At 38.9% G+C, this 17,014-nt stretch overlaps 1 protein-coding gene across 20 annotated transcripts in view; it reads right to left on the bottom strand.

The window, feature by feature from the left end:
- The window catches only part of SPAG9 (sperm associated antigen 9), a 105,079-nt gene that overhangs the window by 34,159 nt on the left and 53,906 nt on the right, over positions 1 to 17,014 (bottom strand). For 12 of the 20 annotated variants that reach the window (XM_043527861.1, XM_043527866.1, XM_043527862.1 and 9 more), the window contains 7 exons: positions 9,264 to 9,474; positions 8,412 to 8,511; positions 7,226 to 7,347; positions 2,999 to 3,056; positions 1,303 to 1,455; positions 1,169 to 1,220; positions 579 to 709 (listed from right to left, as the gene is read on the bottom strand). In XM_043527861.1, the coding sequence (XP_043383796.1) occupies positions 579 to 709; positions 1,169 to 1,220; positions 1,303 to 1,455; positions 2,999 to 3,056; positions 7,226 to 7,347; positions 8,412 to 8,511; positions 9,264 to 9,474 (827 nt within the window). Of the gene's footprint in view, positions 1 to 578; positions 710 to 1,168; positions 1,221 to 1,302; positions 1,456 to 2,998; positions 3,057 to 4,907; positions 4,920 to 7,225; positions 7,348 to 8,411; positions 8,512 to 9,263; positions 9,475 to 17,014 lie in introns of all 20 variants that reach the window. The other 8 variants (XM_043527859.1, XM_043527863.1, XM_043527860.1 and 5 more) reach the window with 1 other exon arrangement.

Below are 17,014 nucleotides of genomic sequence, written 5' to 3'. Positions count from 1 at the left end.
CTGGTATTGATATTGACCAGAAAGCCGGGCAGCTTCTATTTCCCAGTCTTTATTTCTTAAATTTGACAATTCTTGCACCCTTTCAAAAAGTTATAGTAATTACCTTGTACTTGAGCTGACCAACCAATTCTGATTTAATGATCACATCTGGGCCACAGACCAGACCAATTTTATTTTATTGTTTGTATGCCTGTCTTAGAAGACTGGAGTACAAACGCACAGTAAGAGAATTATTCCTGCCCCAAAAACCTTTACAGTCTAAGGCTGAAAAGACTTATGACGCATTTAACATTGCAAGCTCAGAGGAGTCCCTTTGGCTTCAATGGTATGTGTTTCATACTTGCTTAAATCTTTACAGGATCAGGGTCTAATTTGATAAGAAACAGCAAAAGGGTAAACAGAGGCCCAAAGAGGGGAAGTGACTTGCCCACTGTCACCATAGGTCAGTGGCAAATCTGGCAACAGAATCCAGGTCTCCTGGTTACCACCCAGTGTCCTATCCACCATACCACACTGCTCCCCAGAAATCAATCTGCTAACAATACGAAAGGAACATCAAAGGATCTTAGGTCACTTACCTTATCATTTCAGTCCATCGCACAGCTTCCTGAAGCTCCATCAGCCTCTCTTTATATTGATTTCTTTCCATCAGGACACGGGCCATTTCAACACGGGTAAAACGTTTCCTCTGAGCAGTGGGAACATCACTCTGCGCATTCAGAAAAACAAGCTTATAGTACTACAAAGGAATATCAGGGGCATGAGGTCAGCCACCACTTTCTGCTTAGAAAACAGAGGAATTAGCTCAAGCGTCTTGGATGACTGCAAATGCCACTGAACTGCACAAGGCAAGAGCTGGGTAGCCAGGATTCAAACAGTTTTGGGCTCTGTAGGCTTAAGACAACACCATGAACTCCAACCAGAAATCAATAAATAGCCAGTGGAAACTAAGTCAAAACCAGTTCACTAAAGGGAACAGGAGGCAGGAAAGGATTCAAGCAGGTTAGTCTAAATAAACTGACATTTTGTTTCCCTTGACTTTTCTTCTTTCCCACACAGAAAATAGTTTAGATCTTGATTAAGCCATGTAAGTTCCATAGAATTAAACCAATAAGATGGAATATTAGAAAAGGACATGACACAAACTTAGTGTTAAATATATACCTACATCATCCTCCTCTTTCGCTTTCTGTCTTGCTTCCTCTGCTTCTGCACGAGCTCTAAAGAAAAAAAGATGAGATAACTAAAAGAATCTTTAGCAGATGTTTCTAAACTTTCATGAGGACAGTACTAAACACTCACTTTCTAAGCTCTTCTTCTAATTCCTTGTTCTTCTCTTCAAGCTTCTGCTTGGCTTGTTTTACAGCTTCTAGTTCTCCATGCAGTACATCCTTCTCACAGGTCAATTCATCCACTTTTGCTATCAAATCATTCTTTACCACATTCAGCGCATTTCTATGCAACAAACATTTGGAATGCATTTTTATAACAACTCCACTGAAACCTAACAGCACATAGCTTTGTAACACTAGCATAATTTAGTTCCTATACTTGGGAAACCTCCAAATATATAATGTTGTATGCAGCAACTAGAAGTTTCTAAACTTTCTAAAACAAGCTTAAAAAGTATATGACATGCAACACCACCACTGTGTGGTAAACAGGTGACTTCACGTGTTACCATCTTCTCTCTAAAGCTGCTAAAAACCTGGAAATAAAAACATCCAAATGAAATTAAAGTTCAAATTCAAGTAATCTACATAGCGAATAAATTCCTATAGCTGGTTTCAATTCCAAATTGGAACACATTTTCAGCAGCTTGTCAAAACAGGCAGAAAAATAAAAATACTTGACGACAGTCGTGCTTGTAATGGAAGTTACAGTGGCCAAGTGGCACTACTGTATTAGAGAACAGACTGGCTAGGTTCCTAGGGCTAAAAAAAGTGTTTTTTTTTTAAATCTTTATTTACACTGGACCTCTTCGCCCTGAAAATTCCTAAAAGAAAGAATATCAGCAAAGCCACACATACTCTGCCAAGAAAACCTACAAAGTAGGGTTGCCAGATGTTCGGTTTTCGACTGGAACATCCAGTCGAAAAGGGAAACTGGCAGTAACTGGCCTCTGCCACCAGGGGGTGGGAAAAGCAGCAACTCCTGGAGGAGCACCTCTGCTTAGCAGCTGCTGCTGCTCTTCCCACCCCGCAGCCTGACAGACCTGACTCCAAAGTAGGTACCAGTGCTGTGCATGGAGGGCAAGGGTGACCTATCTGTCCCCCCCGCCCTGCTGTGCCCCAATTTCCCCTTCCCAGCGCCTCGCTCTGGGGACCCCCTCCACCCCACTGTGTCCCAATTTCCCCTTCCCAGCGCCTCGCTCCCCAGCCCCGCGCTATGCCCCTGCCATGCCCTGATTGGACATGCAGGCAGGCTCCATGTCAGCTCCTCCCAGCCTGGCTCTGCAGGCAACAGGTGAGTCCCAGGGGATGGGGGGCAAGCGACAGAGGCGGGTATAGAGAGCAAGTGACCAGGGGAGGAGGGCCTCAGGGACAGGGCAGGGGTGTTCGGTTTTCAGGGATTAGAAAGTTGGCACTGCACACTGTTCTTGTTTTGCTCTTGGAAGCTAGTAGATTACTGAAAAGGTCAAGATTTCTTCTCTCTAATTAAAGCTTTTGTATTTTAAATACTCTGCATACTAACAGGAATGGAGGACACTGGCAGAGTGCAATACAAGTCTACCAAGCAAAAGTATAATTAGTAGATTGAAGTGACATTCTAGACAAAATCAAATACATTGTGATTCATAAAAAGAGCCAGACATAGTACACATAATTGTGGGTAGCTCTGAATACTAATATATACCATTTAATGCTAAAGTAAAAGTGTCACCATTTGTCAGTGATCCCGTATGGCACGGTCCATTTTGGAAAATGATAAAAAGAGTGAGAGCAGAGGGAGTAGGCAGGAAGTACTCCCCAATTAAAAGCTACAGTTTGACACTTACTTAGTCTCCAATAGCTGGGTATTCTCCAGAATAAGATTTTCAACTTCACGGCCCATTCCTTTCCAAGGGAGAGTAAGTGAACGAATTTCAGAAAAAAGAATGGATATTTTTACAACAGAGAAATCAAATTCAAATATTTTATTTAAATATGGTTAACCTATATTTTGTCTTTATCTACCAAATGAGATGAATATATAAGCACCTCACTGAAGCAACGTAAATACTCCCACTGAGCAACTATCTAAAGCTTTTTGTCCCTTCCATCTCTACTTAGCTTTGCTTTCATCCTTCCCCAGGTGATGCCCAAAGATAGCCCTGGCTAATGACCAACAAAGTGTCTCTGCTGGTTTTTTCCCCAAATGAATTGCAGGCTTTATGGAAAGGTTAAAGTACTACTAGGTCAAACAGAACATCTATGTCATTCATGAACAATTTTTTTTTTAACCATTTACAATGCGCACATTCAACGAAGCGTTCTACAAAAGAGGTTATAGAGTATATTTTATGTTCAAAATATGCATTTTTTAATACACACAGGACATGCTGAACAAGAAAGCTCAGAGATAGCGTGAAAGCCTTGAAGATCTCCCCAAAGCAGATGGTACCTTACCAAAGAAATTACGGTCTTTATAGCCCATGCATTCCATGTACAGCAAAAACAAGAACAAGAAACATTTAATGTAAGGAGTAGTATGAGCGAAAAGCAATAACAAATCAAGAGATTTGTAAGCTGTAAGAGTGAATTTAAAAAAGCCAGCACTGAAAATATGAAATGAAATGTTCTATCATTTGAAGCAGATTGATATGTAAGACAGACAGTAAAATAAATGAGAATCACCAAATGAGTTAGCCAGGTATAAACAAAGCTTTATAATGAACCAAAAGGTAATCTTCACTTCTGTGACACGCTTTAGAAGCATGGTATTTGGAACAAGTGCTAAACCAATCAATGCAAAATTTAGATGAAATAGTCGATTCTGAAAAAAATTCCAAGTTTTGAGTTTAAATGCTTTCAATTGTTTTATGCATCCATAAGGTTCATTCTTATTTCTAGGAAGTTCCTATACATCACTGTCTGCATGCTTATTATATTTTAAGTAGAATCTACTGTAGAATTTTAAGTACTGTTTTAATTTTTAAAATGAAACAGCAATAATAGTTGTAAGTCTTGTTCATCAGATTATTTTCAAGATAACCAAGCCCAGCATTATGTACACACTAATAATAGGAGCAATTATGCCAATTAGAGGTTAGCATTACACAGCAAAATAAAAAAATCTTAAGGAATTACCCTCATTGAAAGAACAGTGTGCACGTCTGGTTTTAACAAGTTCCCTAAACACAGTAATATCTTCCAAAATATTTGATAAAGCAAAAAGAAAAAAATTAAAAATGTACAAATCTTAATAGTAAAAAGTAACATTTAAAATAGGCAAATTGAAATTTATTTTATCTTGTGAGTGATTAGTGTATCATATTCCCCTAAAAGAGAAACACCAGGTCTCTTATAGAGCTCACTGGACTTTAGATTGAAAGTAGTAAGTTACCTTTATAATATACAAGTTATTTTATCACAGCTATTTTCACTTTGCCAACAGTTGTAGAAAACCAAGGATTGCAATCAGGAGGTTTTGCTTGTTTGAAGAACAACTTTGCCTTTTTTTATTATTAAAAACTGAATTAAATATGAAGAACTATTTTAAAAGGGTACCTAGGATGATTTGCACAATGCAAATAACTGTTGGGATCCCTACATTGTCAAGAATGTGGATAAATCACAGCTGGAAAGCAAGGGCAAAAAAATGTTTCCAAGCAGAAAAAATGCAGATAATGTATTATATGAAAGCAGCAGCCAAGAATGCCTAACTGTAGAAGCAATAGTTTTCAAAGTATTTAAAAGCATACACACCAGAATATTCCCCTGGGTATGCAGCCCAAGAGAAAACAGATTAGAGTGTCCCGATTAACTAGGTTTTATAGAACTAGAAACTCAGTGCTAACATTAATTTAGAATGGAATAATCCACTAAAACCACACTCAATACACTGTAAATATATGTGGCTTGTGTGTGATGCAACAGTTATGAAAATGTATGCTTCTGAGACAAAAATATCCATGTGCTGTAATGCTACATAAATGAAACTACCAATATGATCATATCAAGTTCGTAAGTCAACACATTTCCACATAACACATGAGAAGCCTAACTGCATATATTATAGGAATAGACTTAGTAAAAGAATTGTTCTCTGAACATAAGTAACAAAATAAACGTTGCCTAAATAATGAGAAGACTAAAAAGGGTTTTAATTTTTGCTCAAGGAAAATGGGGTGCCCAATACGGGGAGAAGTCTGACAGATTTAAATAACTATTTTGTAAGATCTACTACTAGGAGTAGGCACTAAAAATTGCTGCTAATGGGCTATGAAACTTGATCTCAAGGACCCATTTTTGAATGCAGAATGTTAGTAGCAACTAAAAATGACCATTGTATGAGGACATGTGAAGTGAGTTATGGATGCCTACCAAAACTAGGAAGAGATGACCACAGAAAAGAACCACCACAACAGTTACCACCATTGCTTGTGGTCTCAGCAAGGAAGTCCCAAGTATGAGGAAAACAGAACTATTTTTCCCCTTAGTGGTGGTCTTTCCAGACTAGGGACAATGGCAGCTAACAATAGGTACAATCTGCATTGCTGCTGCCTTTCAAAATAAAATCAGTTCCAGTGCAACTCTGTATCCAGTTTTCCCCACTAAACAAGAAATACTCAGGGAAGTGCACAACGTGAATCACCAGAAATTCAGACTATACAAAAATACATGTTAGGTTCTTGCAAATTCTACACCACGCCTCCTTAGATAAGAAGTCTGACTCTCAGACTGCTCTTAATGCTTTCTACACAGCTCATTTTCAGACTCAAAAATCAGCTGCTTCTAAGGGCTTGTCTACACTACTGCTTAAGTTGATGTAATTTACATTGCTCAGGGAAATGAAAAAACCACCCCTGAGCGACAATTTACATCGACTTAGAATGGTCTCTACACTGTGCTATGTTGGCAGGAGACATTCTCCCGCTGACATAGCTTCCGCCTCTCGCTGACAGTGAATAATTATGTCAACAAGGGAGTGCTCCCGTCGCCATAGTGTCTCTTCACTGTAGCGGCACCGATTTAGCGCGGTAGTGAAGACAAGCCCTAAGATATGTTCTATAATATCTACTGCCATCTATTCAAAAAAATAAAGTGTGGATCCTGAAAAATGCCTCAGTTGTTTTGCCACAGCAAAAGTTTCATGGCACAGATATCATTACTGAGTTGTTGCTTTTTGTTAAACACTGGGGGATGCTAAAGTGTTTCTAAATGGTTTGGTTCTCAATCACCACCAACTTGTTTCACAATCTCTTTCATAGGCAAAATTCCAAATATGAATAATATAAAAAGCACAGTGAGGCCCAATTTATTACCCAAAAGGTTTTAAGCAATGTTAATTTGATTGTCCAAAACTGAGAAAGAATTGCTTTGTAAGAAACATATCCTAAATATATGAGGCAGTAGACACATTCTTGTGTCATACCATATACAGAGCAATTCAAATACCAAGCACTTGAAAGAATTTATGTAAGGCTGAATTTTAAAATGTGTGCTTTTAAAAAGTGTGCTATACCACAGAAAATTCACACTGAACTAAGAGATGGTTTCATTTATCAGTACAGGAAAACGGAGCCTTATTCAGCTTCAGGCAGCAGCGACTAGAAGAATTATCCTAAGTGAAGTGAATCAGGGTTTGAACAGTCACCAAGTTTACTATTACATTTGTAATCTTGACTCAGGACCTCAATGAAAATAGAATCTGTCTCCACTGAGTAATATCCAAATTAATCCACAAAAAATTGAGGCATCACAATAGAAGCTGAATAGGGCGGTAGAGGTTTAGCAAAACGTGGACAGACTGATTCCAGCGTTCTTGTTCCTTTTTTGATACTGACAGAAGTCACTTGAACAAGAAAAAATTTCACACTTAAAGAAACCTAACCATGAAATAGCACACACATTTATTCTACTAACTTAACTGAACTTTAATACCCTTTCAAGGCCACTGAAATCAGAGCTTAATCCAATGAATCAGTGTATATTTCAGGAAATATATTTAAAGGGAGCTGCAATTACCAGAAATATGCTATAAAAACACTAGCATCATAATTTCTTCAACTAACTTGTCTTACCCAATAAATCTGCTCCTTCATCCACATCTCCAATTAGGCCAGAGCCAGCAGAAGACAGCTCTTCGAAGAGAGATTCTGTATTACGATCAAATGCTTTGTTCTCTATACCTTTGGTAGGAGTGCTAAGCAGCAGAATTGAAATTTTTAGAAGTCAGAAAACGGAACCAACTATCAGTCAAACATTTCACACAGTTGTACAGCAAAAGGAAAAATGTGATTTTAAATGGCTGCTCTATGGTTTGGCTTATAGCTCATTCATTAACACAGAAATGAACAGAAAACCTTGCTGGACATTTCTTAAGTACCAGTGTTGGAAGAGTGTACCCCATATGGGCCCTGAAGGGGATAATGTGAGCCAGAGAGACCCATTAACATACATGGCAGCACCTGGGAGAGACAGAAAGCCAGGAAGTTTGTAGCAGAAAGTGGGCTGCAGGGACAGAGTCTGCAGTCACTCCCTGCCTTTTCTATCCCCCAGAAAGCGGCCCAGGGAGGCAGCAAGGTGTCTGAGGGAGTAGACCTTGGCTGCCAGCTACAGGGTCCCTGGACTACAACCAAGAGTAAAGAGGGGGCCTGGATTCCCCTACCAGCCACAAAGGAAGGTAGTGTGAAACCCCCAGAGATAAGGGATGTAAGGTCCATGGAACCCAGGGACAGACAGAAGACCTGCTGTAAGGTCACTAGACCATAGCTGGGCTGGAGACAGTTACCCTGGAAGTGGTGGACTAAAGCATGACATGGCCAGAGGACCAAGTTGCAAGAAGAGAGACAACAGCACCGACAGAGCAACCTCAGCAGGTGATACCATACGGGGAAAACAGCTGCTACACTACACTTGACCACAAGGAAGTGCTCATGCAGTGAGAAAACCCCTTTACAGTGCCTAAGTGGCTTATGAAACTAAGAGCTTGTCCACAAAAACTTAGTACTCTCTGAAGTAAGCATACTATGGAACTTTCAGTGCATGATAGCAGGGGGGCTCAGGGCTCTGGACCGGGGGTGCAAGCAATAAAAACAAAACTTGCTGTTATAAGAATTCTTCAGGGAAGAAAAAAAAAGAGGTCATGGGAACTGATTGTGCAACATGTGCTCTCAATCTGTTAAAACTCCAAAAAGTTCAAAATGAGTAACTGTGGTATCTTTTGAAACCCTAATCTGTGTACTCAAGTCACAGTATGCAATTTACCTTGAACCTTTATATCCACTGAGGTCTTTATCCATATCCAGCTCTGGAGTGGACTCGATGATTGCCTGAACTTCAGATTTTTCTTCATTTTCATTAGCACCTGGCGGTGGAGGTGGGGAAGTAATATTAGTCACATACAAGAAAAGCTCTGTACATTATTGGCTTAAAGAGTCACATGCAGGGGTCCTCCTGACAAATTTCATATATTGTGGCAAAGCCTCTAAACTGTACAGAACTTGAGTTCATATAGTGGTCATTCTATACTGGCCTCACATGTTTAAAAAGTGATGTCATTCATTAAAACAGAAGGACTAATGAACTAATTCTATTTCACTTTAATTTAAAATTCAATTTTACAATGCCCGGATTTCAGGTTCTTTCTGAAATGGTGCTGAACACACATTACTTGGCTCTGCTTGCTGCTAAATCAGGTTGAGCACTGCTTCAGCTACAACTCATTAGCAATAGGTAAAAAATTCATATTGTAAAGACAAGGCCTTAGACCATGCAATAGTCTCCCAAAGAAAGTGGTGGAAAAACCATTACCTCAAATATTTAAAACCAGACAGAACAAAGCAGTCAAAATATATTGTACGGGAAAATCATGAAGGGAGATGGAATTAGCTCATTTAGTCTTTCTAGTTTTTTTAAATAACCCTGGAATGTAATTAATACATAGATATACTTCACATTCCATGGAAAATAAGGTGTGAACAGCCCAAGAAGTAAGTAGTGATCCTTATTTCAACATCACCAGTACTCTGCACTCCCAAAAGTATGAACACAAATACTTCTTTCCCTCCAGGCACCATGGACTGACTTTGTACTGCATTGCATTGAATTGCAGCTTACCGATAGACACAGTTCTTGTTTCTTGAGCTACCTGCACTTCAATGTGCTTGCTTACATCTGATTTCTTGTTCAGTGCATCTGCACTCTTTGCAAGCCCTTCATTATCCTCTTTCAAGGGAGTTTCAGCAGATAACACAGGCACATCTGAAGCAGCTGTTGATGCTGGGGTAGTAGATTTTGAGCCTGCTTGACTAACATCAGAAAGTTCATCCTAAAATGGAAAGTTTTATTGTTTACACAATTGTCACAGGCATTAGTTTAAACAAGGAGGATTCCAAATGAAGAAAAAGCATTAGTGCATGAACTTATTTCCCGTGCTCACTATGTTAATTTCATTCAAGTTAAAGCGCTAATTTAGATGTGGTAGAATATGCAGACTCTTATATGAATTTGAACCATTAGATACATCTCGGTGATTTTCATATTTAGGGTTATGGTTTATATATGTTTTAATAAGCAGAATGCTAAAAACGACTTGGCTTGCATGGTAAAGAAATAGTCTCCAAAAGGTACTGAAGACGATCAACAGTATGAATGGAACTTTATTTGAGCCTCCTTAGGCAACAAACTGCGTGTACCACTTCAAGAAAAAGCATTGAAAATGGATAATACCCTAATTTACAACAGTGATTGCTGAACATTAAGACGGACAAAAAATTAATATTAATATGTCTAAGGAAAGGAAATCAGTTTGATATGAAAACTAATCTGGTCAAGCTGGTTGCATGGAATCAATCATTTCTATTATTGCGTTTTCATTTACCAATTAAGTCCCCACACAGTAGTGTACTAAGGTGGCTAAATCCTACCTGGCAGAGTAAAAAGGACTACTTTGTTACAGGACTTCCCCTAATGAAAAGGCATGTTGAAGCCTTGTCTACATTGAGAACTTTAGGGAAACCTCCCACTGTTACAACTCCAGTGCAGCTCTACCAGTGCTAAGAATAACTAGCACTTTTGGACCCTGTCCAGAGCAGCTCTACACAACAATGGTAAGGTTATCCATCACTAGTATACACTACCATTCCCCTGCTAATTTCCCCACAATTCTCAGGGCAGACACTCTTCGGAGATTGCCTGCTAGACATACAGATTCTGAACAGACAGAAAGGCACCCAGATTGAGTCGAGTCACCAAACAGACTAAGTGTTCAGTTTTCTACAACGATATCCTGAAGGATTTGGAGCCAGAGATGAGATACTTAATTTACCCAACTTACTTTATATCATGCTTTATTTTCTTTACTAGGCCAAGAATATTTGCTTTTATTCAAGTTATGGGGAACTTTGTGACAATTTGAATTGGGAATATTTGCTAGGTTTTTGTCTAAGCCATAAACCAACTTCTAACCTGAGAGAGGCAAGAATGAAGACTTAGTCAAAAGAGGGTTGCAATTAACTTCTCCAAACAGTGCCAAAAGGGACCTTGGGGCAGTCTAGCGCTGATATAGCAAGAGCCAAACATGACAGTTCTAAGGCTTTTTACACTGAGTCTGAAGATAAAACATCCTGAGATTGATACATACAAAAAGTACATTGATTTAGAGATTACAGTTTAACCTTTCCAAGGCCTTCTGAAACAAAACTGGAAGAATCAAATAGCTGCAAGCAAGCTATTTAAAACAACATAGGAAATATGCCTAAAAGCAAAACACAGATTTGACCTTGGAAATGATTTTAGATCAAGACACCAAAAACAAAGCCAAGGTTGAAACAAAGTTTACATTTTATGAAGCACGAATTCACTGGCCTAAATCTGTATCTCTAGTGTCCCTTTTTTAAAAACCACATTAAGGAGAAATGGAATTGGATTATATTAAATGATCATTCAATTAAGAAGCAAACAAAAATGGGCATATATAAATGGACATGCAGCACTGTCAAAAAATTTTCACCCATTAACACACAAAGGAAGTTTAATTAGGATTTCAGTTTTAATATTCATATTTGTAATTTTTTGCAAGATGAGATTTTTAAATTATTATTAAAATAGGGAGAAGCCAAACAATGTGACTATTGCTGCTTACATGGGAATTTTACTGCTGAGGGAATTGAGGGAGAGGAAGACAGTCAAACAAAGCAGCACTTTTGAAAAACAAAATATTACACACTTAGGGTACAGTATTTTTCAATGATACAAGAATCTCGGCAGTGCTCGGTATATGTCACTCACCCAGTTTACACACTTAAGGGAAATTACAAAAACAGAGGAAAATGTTACAAGTTTTTGAACATTAAATTATACAGACTGCACAGGATCCTCAAAAAAAATCTGTATAGCTTCTAAAAAGTAGTAGATGGGCACTGTACATATATAGGAAATTTAAACTAGTGTTTTTTGTTTTGTTTGATCTATTACTCACTAGTTACAAGATGGAAAGCCAAATATGATAGCAAGCAGAACATGTAGCTGCATTTTGAAAAAAGACCTTGGGAGGGCTGGAGGAGAGATGGTGAGGAGGCTTTAATGCAAACCAATAAACAGTGCTGTAATCGCAAAAAACCTGAGCATTCTTCCCATCGCCATTTAATTTTCTGTACCAATACTTCATGCAACATCATCCATTGTTTGGCATGCCAATCCAATTCACTTTCTATTCAGAGTAACTGACTGCATGTGAATTTACTGCTGAAATACATTACTGCTAGAGTGTTCAGACATTTATTCTGAATTTTATTCTGTTGTCACTACAATACATGAAATAAACTGAAGAGGAAAACTGGTTTAATATACCAACTGTATTTACACGCAGAATTATTCAAAATGAAAAAAGTTATGTAAATAGAAATAAGGTCACTGCACAAAAAACGCGTAATATACACAAATAAGGTGATACTTCAAATGTAGCTGAAAACCCTTTGCGTATTCACACTGCTGAAATGTTTGATTTTCCTTCAGACATGGACTCAACTGTAATTCTTTGTAGTCTCCAAGAGGTTAACTAGGTGATCAACAACCTTCCCTTTCTTTTAAAGCACATTTTGGATCACAGCTAATAGTTAAACTATGAATCCAGATCTTATTACTATTACAGATTTTTATTACAGCTGCACCAAAAAGCCCTGCTCGGGATTGTGGCTCCATTTTGCTAAGCACTGTAAAAATACATATGACAACCGTCTCCGGTAAAAGAGATGACAATCTAAGAAAAGTGGCCTACGAATGGTGTGAGGAGGATTCCACTGAATACGTTTAAAATATATACTTTAATACCTATGTACATATGCACATGGTCCCCGAGAATTATAATATAAAGTACCTACTATCCCCATCACCCCTGAAGACATTACCTAAAGGTAAACCCTAGTGATATTTCTGAAGTTGAACCACACAATTTTGATATAAAAATGGAGCTGACTCTGAAAAAAGCAATTAACATTGAATTTAAAATAACTCCACAAGACTGCCATCTTCCACGTAAAGAGTGCCTCTCTATCACGACTGATCTTCCCAGTTTATGAAACAGTCACTTTGATCCAGGATGATAAGAATTGCCACTTTGTAGCAAATTCGACAAATGGTCAAATCTATTCTAGTATTCCATCTCGCACTGTTGCCAGTACCAGATACTTCAGAAAAAGACAAGTTCTCCATGATGGGCAATTAATGCAGTATCACGCACCGGGAAAATATTTCCTCCTAACTCCAGGCAGTCAGTGACTGGCTTATGTCCTGAAGCAAGAGGATCAATATTCCTATAATATTTAAGTAATGTAATTGCAGATAGTTTCATTAACCATACATTTAATTGTTCTTTGCCTCCATTTCTTGTGGCAATGAGTTCCAAAGACTGTATTTTGTTAAAAGTTTCCTTTTTAAATTTGTCATTTTAACTTTGTTACGGCTGAGTTGGAACAAAGTGGCATAGCTGGAGGTCTACTGTGTCACAATACCCATAAGTCATTTACATGTATATATAGACTAGCCCCGAATGGGTTCAAATTAATAGTTTATCTGTCCATTGTGGACAAACTCTACCCCAGTGTCCCCAACCTTTCTGTGGGAATAGCATATTGCTATTCCCAGAAGACTGTGGCGAGTGCCAGACACCCTGCCGCTGAGAAACGGCAACACGTCTCAGCGGCATTTCAGTGGGCGGTTCTCCGGCGGCCACACTCGGCCGCAGGGTGTCCTGTGGGCGCACAAAAATGCCCCGGCGGGTGCCATGGTGTCCGCAGGTATCATGTTGGGGATCACTGCTCTACCCTAACTATGTTTAAAATGTTCTTTCGAGATCCCTAACTAGTCTAGCAAATAGTTTTAACACTATCTTGTTTGTTCCTGCCACAAATTTGCTTGCTTGAGCAGGTTCAGGAAACAGTTTTAGCCTCAGTTTAGACTGGACCATTGTATACAGGAGTTTTCATACTGAGGAACCTTGGGCTCACAGGTATTTGGGCTTAGGGTCTCCACCTGGATGCTGCTCATTCAATCCTTTTAGTCTTTCAAACACAAATGATGGATGCTGTATAATAAATATACTTTCAGGTGTATACTTTCAGGTGTGCATCTAGATTTGTCTAACTCAATGCATCTCAAACATGAAGGCAACACACCTCTCCCCCACATACCACATCTCACTTATGAAATGTACATATTTTATTTGGAATCTACTGTGCAATTACTACTCTGGGCTCCCTCTCATCCTTTTGACTTGACACTTTAGAAAAATATTCAATAACCAGAATGGCTACACAGCCTTCAGAACAGCAGACCTCCAAATACAGAGTTTTTCACATGAGTAACTAGGCTTAAGAAAATTATCCAGAATTTATTAGCCTGGGGACCAAAACCGCTATTCAAGGTGAAATATACCTGTACTGCCATGTTCTGAAACCTAATCTCCCACCCCCCGCATTCAAAGGAATAAACAATTGTGTATTCGATAGGATGTTCTGCATTTATCTGTAGTATACATTAAATAGGAACATAACATTCTGTATGTAACTTACTATGCCTCTTGATTTTGTTTTATCTTATTTCCTTCACTCCCACTTCCTCTGTTCCTTACTACAGACTAAACCTGCTCCTGCATTTGCCACATGTTATTTCTACTTCTCTCCCGCATATATCCTTTTTGCTTCCCCAACACTGCTTTCTGCTATGCCACCTGTATTTTCCATCCCATTTCCGCCCCCTGCTCCTCCAAAAATGCTGACTTTGGCTCTTAATTTATTCCTCCGCTCTGGCACCAACCCTCACCTGCAGAAACACACCACACCCAGCCTTGCCCATCATCCATCCCTTCATACATAAGGCTTGAAAAGTTTACTGCACCCAATAACCAGAAGTCTAAACTAGATCATTTAATTAGATGAAGGGCCTCATTGTCTAGGGGCAACATCCCGCGACGAAGCCAACCTCTGCACCAGTTTGTGCTTTGTATTGCTACTAGGGTGCTCTCCTTGAATCCTGCTCAGAGGTTCCATCCTTTATGGCCTCCACTTAGTAAGTGTGAAATCTGAAGCCTTCCCACCTTCCAGCAGCCAGCGGTTTAAGAGGGAGTTCTCTTTCCCCACTCCTAATCCAGAACCTCTAGACTATTGCAAGGGGAGGACATTCCCTACTGAGCTGACCCTATAACAACCTTTTTATAAAGCTCTCCTTTAACCTGCCTCTGCTGCTGCTTACAGCTGTCCCCCAGCCAGCAGCAGGAATCTGACCTGATCCACAGTGTCCTTAGCAGCAGCAGTAAAATTGACTAGAGGCTTGTTAATTTCACTCTGCAGTTGAGCTCTACCAGCAGCAAAGATGCTGGTGCTGTCTGAGGATTTAGACAGGCAACAGTGCATTAGTTTGTACTCTATTGTTTGGAAGGGGGTTCTCTGCAATCATAAGTGAAAAGCAAATCTTACCGTAAATGCATAAATTAATGGTATTTACCCCAGATCAAGTTCCTAGTCATATGAATTTTTCAAGCCCTAATGATTAATTTAGTACTTTTAGGTCCTGCCCCATCAATGTTATCAAGCCTCATCTTACCATATTCTTTACTAAATACAGAGTTCACTGTACTGAGTTACATATGTAATACCAAATTTGGATTAGCTGTAAAGTGTCAGATTTTGAACATCTGAAACAACCTCCTGTTAATAAAGTCTCCAATTGTTTGGAAGTGTCAGAATTGCTTGCAATTCTCCATATACCAATATCCTTAATCACAAATTTAAAAGTGACCAAGATGGGAAGAGTGAATATTTGTTAATCTCACAGTGAGTCGACTGGAGACTATAACACAGCATGTGTAACACCTGACTATTGGACATCTCTGACCGATTCCAAGAATATGTACATTCCCCCCAAAGATACTCAGGAAGTCATGAAGCCCAAAATTAAGGAATTATGGCAAACAATTGAAGTCCATTTTCTAAAAAGGCTATGTGATTAAATATTATAAGTTGCTTTTTTAATGTTAAAAAAAACACCTGCCCCAAGTTAAGGTTAAAGTTCAACTGGATAATGATTCATATTTTAGTAAACAAGTAATGAAGGGAGGAAATTGTACTCTAAGCGAATCCAGCTCACCCACAGAGGGAATAAAACCTCAACATGAATGTTGGCTCTGTTCAAACATTTCTCCAACTCTGTATTCCGAATGCATACACTGAAGAATGCAGCACACACTGACCATTGACTTTACCACACAAAAAGCTCCAAACAAATGGCATGGTTGCCCAACAGAAAGTGGCTGTGAAGAAAAAGGGTCTCAACTGAGTTTGAATCAATTGTTTCCAAAAATTATAAGGGACTAACCAAAGATTTCCGTATAATTCCATTGTTTTGCTATAACTACTTAATTTCTTCCCTTGCATTTGGAAACTGGATTTATCTATAGATTTAGCAATATATGCTCCAGAAATCAGAGTGTGTTAAACGTAATTCCATTAAGCAGGAGTGAGTCTAAATATCTTCCCCAAATACTTTAAAAATTTGAAATAATCAAGTTGTATTTTGTAAGCAATGCCCCTCTGCCATGTACATTGGCCAAACCGGACAGTCTCTACGTAAAAGAATAAATGGACACAAATCAGACGTCAAGAATTGTAACATTCAAAAACCAGTCGGAGAACACTTCAATCGCCCGGTCACTCGATTCCAGGCCTAAAAGTCACAATATTACAAAAAAACCCCTTCAAAAACAGACTCCAATGAGAGACTGACGAACTGGAATTAATTTTCAAACTGGACACCATTATATTAGGCTTGAATGAAGACTAGGAGTGGATGTGTCATTACACAAAGTAAAACTATTTCCCCATGTTTATTTCCCCCCCCCCCCCCCCATACTGTTTCTCACACATTCTTGTCAACTGCTGGAAATGGCCCATCTTGATTATCACTACAAAAGGTTCCCCCCCCCCCCCCCCCACTGGAAATAGCTCACCTTAACTGATCACTCTCATTATAGTGTCAATAACACCCATTGTTTCATGTTGTGTGTGTGTGTGTGTGTGTGTATATATATATATATCTATCTCGATAGATTAGATAGACCTTCCTACTGTATTTTCCACTGCATGCATCCGATGGAGAGGGTTTTAGCCCACGAAAGCTTATGCTCAAATAAATTTGTTAGTCTCTAAGGTGCCACAAGTACTCCCATTCTTTTTGTAAGCTATGTTTCCTAAAGCCTTTTTTTCATGGAACTAAGTTGTGTATTTAAAATTAGGTCACTAAGTTTGTAGAGAACTAAATAGTGGTTTGTAAGGAATGCAATCAGAGTAGGGATAGAAGAAAGCAATACACAACTG

Source organism: Chelonia mydas, chromosome 14 (assembly GCF_015237465.2).
Source record: "Chelonia mydas isolate rCheMyd1 chromosome 14, rCheMyd1.pri.v2, whole genome shotgun sequence".
Taxonomy (NCBI): Eukaryota; Metazoa; Chordata; order Testudines; family Cheloniidae; genus Chelonia; species Chelonia mydas.
Note: the sequence above shows the minus strand (reverse complement) of the source record. Positions and strands in the feature narration are given on the sequence as shown.